Source organism: Mobula hypostoma, chromosome 9 (assembly GCF_963921235.1).
Source record: "Mobula hypostoma chromosome 9, sMobHyp1.1, whole genome shotgun sequence".
NCBI classification, from domain to species: Eukaryota; Metazoa; Chordata; class Chondrichthyes; order Myliobatiformes; family Myliobatidae; genus Mobula; species Mobula hypostoma.
The window spans coordinates 26,799,651-26,810,643 of NC_086105.1; the positions used below are offsets into that span (position 1 = coordinate 26,799,651).

The 10,993-nt window shown below is 41.9% G+C and overlaps 1 protein-coding gene across 1 annotated transcript; it reads left to right on the forward strand.

Annotated features, from left to right (window-relative positions):
- The first annotated feature begins 267 nt into the window (after window positions 1-267).
- Window positions 268-5,077, forward strand: LOC134352340 (MANSC domain-containing protein 4-like). Its single transcript, XM_063059640.1, has 3 exons — window positions 268-553; window positions 1,515-1,649; window positions 4,377-5,077. The coding sequence occupies exons 1-3, from the start codon at window positions 334-336 to the stop codon at window positions 5,075-5,077; spliced, it is 1,056 nt and encodes a 351-aa protein (XP_062915710.1). The 5' UTR covers window positions 268-333.
- The last annotated feature ends 5,916 nt before the right edge of the window (window positions 5,078-10,993 follow it).

Below are 10,993 nucleotides of genomic sequence, written 5' to 3' on the forward strand. Positions count from 1 at the left end.
TCCATTAGATTTATACTCGGGGTGTTCTCCGTTTGACTTTTAAATTTCATCTCAAGTTTGTTCGGATAAAGAAAAGCGGGTGCAGAGAATAGATTCATTTGACAGACCGGAAAATCATCTCTGTCATAACGATGACAATGAATTAATATTCTTCGAAAAATATGAACAACTGCACCCACTCACTTTCTGTATAATTAAAATCTTGAAGCAGTGCCATGGTGAACATGTTCATTTCTGACGCAAAGTAGCACATCACCTTAAGAAAGTCCTTGTGTAAGAGCGCCGACATAGTGAACACTGTTTTCCCAGTTCAGATCTGAGCAGTCAGTGGCCATGATTCTCACGTTGATTCTGCTAATGTTCTTCCCTGCCCTACACAGATCCACTCCTCGATGTTCGCCAGCTGTGTTTTATGGAAACTGCTGGTTGCGCCATTTTCCTGGGCTACTCATAGATCTGGCACTCTCCAGGAGAAGGGGCGCCCGCTTGGTCAATGACTACCACGCGAAGACCGCTCAGCAGTGCAGCAGATCCTGTTGTCTCCTCCGGAATGGTGAGTGTGGCAGGGACTGGAGGAAAAGTTTTCCCTCTGCTTGCCGGGATTTTCATATGAGGATATCGCCTCGTGTTTAGCTGATCTCCCAAATCCGATTAGAGGATCGTTAGTATTCACTCGCGTGGTTATTCGACGTCTGCAGCTGAAGCCGGAAAGTAGAAACATTAAGGGGTGGTCCTCGACATGAGATGGTTACAAAATATAACGACGTCAATTAATCAGAATAATGTTTGTTCACTGGGAAAATCAAGTTTTGATCAGTGAAACCGTAACACCTTCAATTGTGCTAAAAATCAGTTATCCAAGAGAAATAATGTTTCAAATAATAGAAGTTTTGATTCAAAGTTTAAGGACTAACAATTACTTCGTTCTCCTTTACACTTGTGTACAGGAAATTACATTAAAAAATCTTAAATCTTGACTGTCAAATTAAAGTATAAGCGGGGCTGAGCAATACACTTAAGGAGCAGATTTGGCTAAAGAAAAATAAGGAAGATTGCTGATCGATAAAGGTGACATTTTGGCTGAGGATTAAATTTCATGAAACTGAATCCAGTTCTCGTTCAGTACAATGATCGTTGTGTTCCAGTAATCTCAGCCCAGCCCAGGTGTCGAACGACCTTTCCCCTGTACTTTGGATACCACTCTGCATGTTCTCATTCAACTGGTAACAATTACTGTACTGCTTTTCTTCCATTCAACAGGGTCCTTCAGCTCGAATGTACTTCCAGCTCTTCTACATGTACAGTGCTCCATTCATTCACACTCTCCAATTTAACTCAACCTCTTTAAATCTTATCTGCTGCTCGATAATTGAATGCTGGCGTGCTCGCCTTTAAACCTCTCTGAGGCGCTAGCAATCTCACCAACCTCCGCCCCCCCCCCACACCCGTAACCTATTTCTATTCATTGAATAAGTATTCAAATAATTTTGCTCCTGTTTTTCCATTTATTACAGACACATGTAACATAGCCGTCTTCAGTTTTGCCCAACATCAAGGCGGTTCCAACTGTTTTCACCTTAACTGCCCAAGTCAGGAAAGTTGTATAATGAGAAGAAGGATTGATTTTACACTATTTAACATAACAAGAGGTAAACCCACCGCGATTTTCTATTTTAAGCTGCTACTGTTTTTCATTTTAGTATGAATGAATAGGGAAAAAAACAATATTTTTATTCCATCCAATTTGAAAATAAATTGTAAAAAAAAAATTATTTTACATGACATACACAAAATGCTGGAAGAACTCAGCAGGCCAGGCAGAATCTATGGAAAAGAGTACAGTCGACGTGTCGGGCCGAGACCCTTCATCAGGACTGAAGAAAAAAAGATGAAGAGCCAGATAAGAAGGTGGGGGTGGGGTGGGGGGAGAATTATCTCAAGGTGATAGATGAAACGGTGGTGGTGGGGGGGGAGGGAGGAATGAAGTAAAGAGCCGGGGAGTTGATTGGTAAAACCCCACCTTCTCACTCATCTTTTTTTCTCCAGTCCTGATGGAGGGTCTCGGTCCTAAACATCGACTGTCCATAGATGCCGCCTGACCCGCTGAGCTCCTCCAGTATTTTGCGTGTGTTGCGTGGATTTCCAGCATCTGCAGATTTTCTCTCAATTATTTTACGTGGGTTGGCTGCATCTGGCTAATATTCTCAACAGTTCGTCCATAAATAGATTAAGCATTCATTTATCTCCAATGCAATTTTAAGCACATTGTTCTGTAAATTCCGTTCCAATGCATGCCAATGAAAGCTATTCACTGCCGATGGGAACGCCCGGAGAGCTGAAACCCCTGTAAGTGTTTAATACACAGAATTGGAGCCAGGTTTAACAGCACCGGCACATATCGTGACATTTGTTGACTTTGAGGCAGTGATAACGGGTGAAACGTGAATTACAATAAGTATATACGTACTGTATAATAGATTATATCTATAACATAAAATGGTTAAAATAAATAACTATGCACCTGCAGAATACTGTGCACCGGTGTGGGGAAGATCAGCTCATGCAAAGAAAATAGACCCGTTGCTTAACGAAGCCTGCCGAATAATCACGGGCACACTGCGCCCCACACCCACTAACATCACTTACAGACTTGCAGGCATTGCTCCCCCAGAGATCCGAAGACACACTACAACAAAAATTGAAAAAGGTAAACAGAACTTGGATCCACAGCACCCACTAAATCATCATATGCCAATTTCCAACCGCCTAAAATCGAGGAAAAGCTTTGCTACAGTGGAGGAACTACCACACGGAACATCCCCCCCAAACATACGGGATTGACCTCTGGCAACAAACAGAAGCCAGAACCCCACTAAACAATACAGTGCAAGACCCCACAGAACTGTTACCTGACGGGGCACTGCTTGACAGACGGAAGTGGTGCACTCTCAACAGAGCGAGAGCGGGAGTTTGTAGGACGGGAGACAATATGGTGAAGTGGGGTTTAAAGACCAGCGAATCCTGTGAGTGTGGCAAAAGGGTGCAGAACATGGAACACATTCTGCGCAACTGCCCATTCTCACCTGATTTAGCTGACACTGTCCTGCTCAACATCAGCCAAACAACACTAGAGTGGCTGTCTGTCTGGTGTGACAAGCTATGATGATGAATAAATAACTACTGCAAAAATGGAAATAATGTAGTGAGGTCGTGTTCATGGGTTCAATGTCCATTCAGAAATCGGACGGCAGAGGGGAAGAAGCTGTTCCTGAATCGTTGAGTGTGTACCTTCACGCTTCTGTACCTCCTTCCTGGCGGTAGCAATGGGAACAAGGTATGACCAGGGTGATGGGGGTCCTTAATGATAGACGCCACCTTTTTGAGGCATCACTCCTTGAAGATGGCCTGGATACTACGGAGGCTAGAGTCCATGATGAAGCAAAGCTACGGCTCTCTGCAGCTTACTTCGATCCTGTGCGGTAGCCACCACCCCCCCCCCCCCATAGCATGCGGTGCTGCGCCAGTTAGAATGCTCTCCTTGGTACCTCGGTAGAAATTTGCAAGTGTTTTAGGTGACATACTAAATCTCTTCAAACTCCTAATAAAATATAACTGCTGTCGTGCCGTCTTTGTAGGGGTATCTATATGTTGGGTCCAGGTTAGATATTCAGCGATAATGACACCCAGGAACTTGAAATTGCTCACCCTTACCACTTCTGTTTCCCCTGTGAAGACTGGTGTGTGTTTCCTCGTCTTACCCCTTCTGACATCCACAATTAGTGTACCTAACTGTCGACTGTACCTCTTCCTAGAGATGCTGCGTTCACCAGCAACTTTGATGTGTGTTGCTCCACAATTAGTTCTTTGGTTTTGCTGAGGTTGAGCGCAACGTTGTCGCTGCGACATCACTTAACTAGCTGATATATCTCGCTCCTGTGCGCCCTGTAAACAGATTTGTCCTTACGTATGGTGGTTAGGTAGCAAGCTGCTGGAGGCTGGCTTGCATTGTCTCGAGACCGAGCACAGCATCTTCCACTGAGGCTTGAATGACGAACCGGTCGAGCACGTCGTCAATATCCGAGTAAATGGAACCCACAGGAACTGCAGATGCCGGAAGTCTTAAGCAAAAACAAACTGGCAAACACTTAACAGGTCAGGCAGCATCCGTGAATACAAAGACATGATCAACGTTTCGAATCTGCGGCCCTTCGTTAAAACTGGGAATCTCTACCCCAGAGTCAATGTTTCATTATGAACGGAGGTCCTATCTATGAGGTTATGACTTTAATTTAATCTATCACTTACATCAGAGATCGCTGTTGACATGTTGACCTAATTTCTACGCCTCATCTTTTTTTTCTGCAATTGCTTTACAGGAGAAGATCCAGATTTGCTTGTTTTTGGAGACCGTCGAAATAAAACCAGAGACCCAGGTTTCCGGTTCTCCGCCAACATGTCAGGATTGAATCATTCTGGATATCCTGGACAGGATAAACAACGTTCTTTCAACAGGTATGCTTCGCTTTCATCACAAGCAACTCTTTCCACTTACAACTGGTACCCGAATGGGTCACTCCCATCACGGACTCCATTTCTTTCGCCATCGAACCCGGTGTCAGTCACCGATTCACTGGACACTGGGAGAGGAACAAACAATAGCCGAATCGAATCGTCTGAGCTACCAGAAGCGCTGGTCTTAATCAAAGATGAGCTGCTCCCTAATATTGCATCGGAAACCACTTCCCAGCCCTCTCGTTTCCTAAACAACGCAACCCATGAAGAATCAAGTTACTTTAAATCGACTCCTAACACCCACACTTTAGGAAAGGCAAATAGTACTATAGGAAGCAATGGCAAGAACCAGACGATTGACGTCACGACTACCATGACACCTTGGCGAGTGGATCTGGAAGTTCTACTGACGCCATTATTGTTATCTTTAATCGCGTTGATCTTTGGGTGCGCTATTGTGGGGGTAGCAGCAAGGTGCAAGAAAAAGCGAGGATGCTACAGACCTCCCCAGCACAGCGGTGCTGGAAAAGACAAAATTGAAATTAGAAGCAGGTTATTTAAATAGTTGAATTGACAATTATTCAAAGAACGCTCTATTTTTTGACTTAGTGCTAAAATTCCACGTCCTGAAACTTGTCGGTAGAAAATTTGGCATTGAAGATTAAACTCTATAGGGCCGATTACAATCCCTGACCTTGCCATATGCCCAGTTAGATGCAAAAATTCAGAAGTTGTTTCCAATGATTTTACCTCTCCCCTACGTAAAGTGTGTTGTTATGCTTTGTCGAGGCAATCAGCAGAAAGTCAGCAATTGACATGAACACGGAATTCCTGCGGGAAAAGCCATGCAGAATACAACCCGTTCCAAAGAAAGCTTAAAGAAAATAACACATTTTCTGTTTTAGCGCATGCATGACATAACCTTTATTAGACAATTCTAGGAATAGCAGCCCGTCCAAAATTACTAATTTATTAGTACAAGTATATGAAGGCTTTCTCTGCAAGCAATGGGTTTATTTATACAATATTTCTGACTAATTCTTTTAATGAAATTAGGAACTAATTCCCCAGACAACAAAATTTCCAGTTAGTTTTGATAACTGAATTAGATGCAATAATGCTTCTGTTCATATACTGGTAAGAGAGAAAAAAACACTTTGTTAAAAGGAATCATTTTGAATTTTTATCTAAATTTATAACACTGTAATCCAAAGTGGAAGTGAATTGTAATACCGATTCCACTGTTATTGGCTTTAAAATAATGGAAAGCAGTGACATCAGGAAAATGTGCATATTCTGACACAAAAATCTCAAATAATTTGGAAATATGAGCTATGTATATTTTCAGTGAATAACAAAATGCATATGATATATTGCTTTAGAATGTTTCATAATTTATCCATAGGAAATAAAAAGGGTGAAAAGCTAAGAAATTTATTTTTGCTTTCTTTGTCTGATATGTTGGAACAGATATTAGCCGTAATAAATATTCCTGTTGGGTTTCAGCCCTAATCATTAATGATTTATTCCCCTTCCATCGAAGATGCTGACCTGCTGAGTTCTTCCAGAATTTTGTGTGTTGCTCCCAGTTTTCAGCATCTGCAGAATCTTTTGTGTTAATGAACATTAAGTTATTTTTCATTATGACTTAGGTTGAAATTTAAATTGAGTAAGATGACATTTACCGTACGACACAAAATTTACTGCATAATTTCATCATGTAACCCACACACTTTCATCAAAGAAAATAAAGTGCAAAATATTTAATATATCCTCACCATTATTTAGACATAAAAGGAAAATAATACAATTGATAACTGATTATCAGATTTATCGTAAATGTCAAGTACACCAGTTGCATGTTCAGTATGAACAAGACGGAATATTAATTACATTAAGCTTGCCAATTATCCCATTTTAAAGTGCTACAGAATAACATTTTTTGTCAAAAGTATGATATGTTTGTGGGATAGTTTAAATTATGTAAATGAAAGGTTAAATGATTTTTTCAAGGAAATAATGTGTCAACCAGCAAGCATTTTAATCCGTTACTAAGTCTATTTTCTTCCTTTGCCACATTCCCATCAACTCCTCCCCTCCTCCCAGATTTCACCGTTCAATAACGCAATAGGGGTAACTTATCATAACTAATTAGAGTGCCAGCTCATGTCTTTTGGGATATGGGGCAAAACCAAAACACCCAGAAGAAGCATACAAGATCATGAGAAGGTGCAAACTTTGCACACACACGCAGAGTTTACGTCAGGATTGAGGGTTGCAACACTTGGTCTTTAAGTTTATTCCTTTCCATCATCCAGGAATCCATGGGAATAGCACCTAATATTCCACCAAAATTGACTAGAACCTGACAGCATGAACATTGAAATCTCCATTTCCAAGTAACTTGTTCTTCCCGTCCCTTTTCTTGTTCCTACTACACACATAACTCCCATACCCACCACATCCTCCCAGCATCCTTCTTCATTCCTGCTTTACTTTTCCCACCTGATCACTCTACCTCCATTACTTGGTTCCATGCTCTAACTTCCTTTCCTATCATATTCCATCATCTGCAGCCCGTTGTTACCTCCACCTGACACCTCCCAGCCTCTATCACTACTTGCACTCTTCCCTGCCTCATCTGCCTATCATCCCACCTCACCTGGATTTAATTATCACTTTTGCTCTACCCCTTCCCCTCATCTTTTTATACTGGCTATCTTCCCTCTATCTTTCAGTCAAGGTGGAAGGTCTCCACCCAAAACCTTGACTCTCCACATTTCCTTCCACAGATACTGCCTGACTGCTGACTTCCTCCAGCTTTTTAAAACTTTTGCTTCAGATTCCAACTTCTGCAGTCTCAGTTGTCTCCTGTGTACCTAAACAGTCCTTTCAGTTGAAGCAGAGATTCCCTTGTACTCCTTCCAGTTTATTGTCACAACCACGGATGCGGCAGCGCAGCAGATATGGCAAATGCTCTGGTGAATATGCACATGTCAGCTAATTATTGTGATAGTATTTAACTACATTCATTCTGTTGTAGTATTTGTCGAGACTTGGACATGGTACAATAATGCTTCGATACCTGTTTGCATTCGGCCTTGCCTGAGAAATTGGACTGTCGAGTCAACTGACTCTGAAGACTAGTGGCATTTGTTTTATTCTTAGTTCTTCTTTTCAGCTGCATTGTAAGCTTCGTTTTCCATTCGAGTGCCTAGTTAATGGCATTGTTTGGCCTAGTGTTTATTGTTTTCTTTTCCCTTTAACACTGTTTGCATTAGAGTCAGTGAAATGTTGACCCTCTTCAGTATCTCTCACTCTGCACTTGCGCCATATCTGAACCTGGTGACGTTTATTCATTGCTCTCTGCTACAGTAGAGATTCTTAGTGGAGACTGAGTGATTACTTTGCAGACTATATCAGTTGAGTTGGTAACATCGGTGCTGAGCTTCTGGTTGCCCGGCACTCTAAGTTTGTACCCAATCCTATCTTTCTGTGACTTCGGCACTTTTCCAATGAAGCTTAATGTAAACTTAAGGAACATAATTTCTTCTTTCATCTATGCACTTTGCAACATCTTTTGTCAGCCGTAATGTCACCTGCATGGAATTTTAAATCACTTCTTCCATCTGCAGATGCTGCAGGATTTGCAGGAAATTTCCAGCATTCCCATTTTGAATTCAGGACTCAGCAACAGCATGTGACAGTGTTTACATGTCTTTTTTTTCTTCTCTTTCTAACTGTCATCATTAACCTCTCAACTAGATGGCTCCCTAATTTCTGAAGTTACCCCAGCAGGCCTGCTCCCACTTGATTCAGAGTTACTCCGAGTATCCTAGGCTTCGCTCCCCACCCTTTGTACAACTTCAAACTAACTTGTTTTCTCACGTTCCCAGTTCTGAAGAAGGACCTGAAACATTCACTCAGTTTCCCTTTCCATAGATGCTGATATGATAGGTTTTAACCTGTATTTTCTGTTTTTATCTCAACTAGATTGTTTATACAGCTGGGAAGTTAATTGAGATTGAGTTACATTCTTTCCTCAAACTCTTCGTAAGTAATTGTTTAAAAATACTTGGGAATAGCAGAAAAGCGGACCTTATAAGGAAGTCTCCCTCTCCAACTAAGAAGACCTCATCTCAGAATACCTAAATAAGCATATATCTTTTGCATACCACATTAGTGGCACTTCATAGATGATGAGATGATGGGGACACTTTCCTATTGTATGAATAAAACAGAATGCTGAATAGGTTTTTGTGGAATTTTCACTTTGTATAACATTTGACTTACCAGAATCAGGTTTTATTTGAGGTATCAGGTGGACAAGTACTTGGGCATTTCAATAACACATTTCTCAATTCTCATTTTACCTCTCACTAAGTAGTTCTTCAAAAACATGAACATATGAAACACTTGGAACAACATCTTCCAGACAATACCTAACATTTATTTTCAGATTTTTTGAATTTATTATGAATCCATAACTTTGCCATTCAAAGACTCAAAATGTAACCTTTGTATTATTTGCCTTCTGATATGGTGGCAGTGCGCCCAGACACAGCAGCTTCTATGGGGTCAACCAAATGTGTTATTGTCGACACTTCACCTGTGAGTCGGCTGGGGTGATATACTGCGTCCGGTGCTCCCGATGTGGCCCTCTATATATTGGTGAGACCTGACGCAGACTGGGAGATCGTTTCGCTGAACACCTACGCTCTGTCCGCCAGAGAAAGCAGGATCTCCCAGTGGCCACACATTTTGATTCCACATCCCATTCCTATTCTGATATGTCTATCCACGGCCTCCTCTACTGTAAAGATGAAGCCACACTCAGGCTGGAGGAACAACACCTTATATTCCATCTGGGTAGCCTCCAACCTGATGGCATGAATATTGACTTCTCTAACTTACGTTAATGCCCCACCTCCCCTTGGTACCCCATCCGTTATTTATTTATATACACACATTCTTTTTCTCCCCTTTTTCTCCCTCTGTCCCTCTCACTATTCCCCTTGCCTATCCTCTGGGTTCCCCCCTCCCCCTTTTCCTTCTCCCTGAGCCTCCTGTCCCATGATCCTCTCATATCCCTTTTGCCAATCAACTGTCCAGCTCTTGGCTCCATCCCTCCCCCTCCTGTCTTCTCCTATCACTTTGGATCTCCTCCTCCCCCTCCCACTTTCAAATCTCTTACTAGCTCTTCTTTCAGTTAGTCCTGACGAAGGGTCTCGGCCCGAAACGTCGACTGTACCTCTTCCTATAGATGCTGCCTGGCCTGCTGCGTTCACCAACAACTTTTATGTGTGTTGCTTGCCTTCTTAAGTGTATGATTTTACTATTGTGAGACCTCACTGGACATCAAGAACTTAGTACTGCAGGTCTACCCCATCAGCAAGTTGCTTGTTGGCGGAGAAACTAAAGGAGCTGGATTTGGCATGGGCCGTGATGCTGCCTGTGACAAGAGAAGTGTCAGTGTACGAAGAAGTTGTGCAGTGTAACAGCGAGTGATCATCTTAATCACATTTCTTCTGATCACAAGACCCTGTTGGATATCGGTGGTGTGGAATGCTGTAAACCCAATCCATGGAGGGGGAGCTGCGTGGCCTCAGTCCTTTTCATAGCCGGGACTAGGCCTCATGCTGCAGTGTTGCCTGTTTGCAGCCACCCAGGGGCAGGCATCAGAGCTGGACGTTCCACCCGAGTGCTGGAGGCAGCGTGGTAGTGTCCATACTGCACCTCACCTCCCCCCATGTCCACTTAGCAGGAGATGAGCCACATTGTGTTCCACTGCAGACTGCTGCAACATTCTTGGATTCAGGGACTTGGACTATTTCTTTTGTGCGACTGTATTTTACTGCTGTCTTATATGAGCTGTGTGCACCTTATGCTGTGTATGACTGTTGGCACTGTATTTTGTACCTTGACCCCAGAGTAACATTGTTTCATTTGACTGTATTCATGGGTACTCCTATGGTTGAATGACAATTAAACTTGAATTTAAACTTGTGACAGTTAAAACAAGTGGCTGCATATAACGAACAGTCAACAGCCAGCAGGAGTGGATTTTATAATTCTATTGCCAATAAATCTTGGTGATCACTCATGTAAATTTATGCAACTAATATGTTACTATCAATTTTTTCCTGGGAAAATGACTCCACTTTGTATTGAGAACATTTGCTGTAGTTTGTATTTTACCCAGTATTTGAAAAAAAGGAGGAATGTTACTTTGATTCTGAACAACTATTTTCTTAAAGTGGAGATACAAGAGACTGTAGACGCTGAAATGTGGAACAACAAACAATCTGCTGGTGCAACTCAGTGGGTTGAGCATCAGTAAGGGAAAGAAATAGTCAATGTTTTGAGATAATTTTAAATACTGAAAAAATTCACACTTTTTGCATAGTTTATATGTAAACAATAACAAATATCTAGATAAAACACAAACATGCCAGCATTTGTTTTATATTATCTGAACCCT

What these genes read in the sequence shown, in the direction of transcription:
- LOC134352340 (XM_063059640.1), top strand. Translation starts at nt 334, where the DNA reads ATGATTCTCACGTTGATTCTGCTAATGTTCTTCCCTGCCCTACACAGA. An exon ending in CTGTTGTCTCCTCCGGAATG is followed by an intron (nt 554 to 1,514) that starts GTGAGTGTGGCA and finishes CATTTATTACAG; the next exon opens with ACACATGTAACATAGCCGTC. An exon ending in ACTATTTAACATAACAAGAG is followed by an intron (nt 1,650 to 4,376) that starts GTAAACCCACCG and finishes ATTGCTTTACAG; the next exon opens with GAGAAGATCCAGATTTGCTT.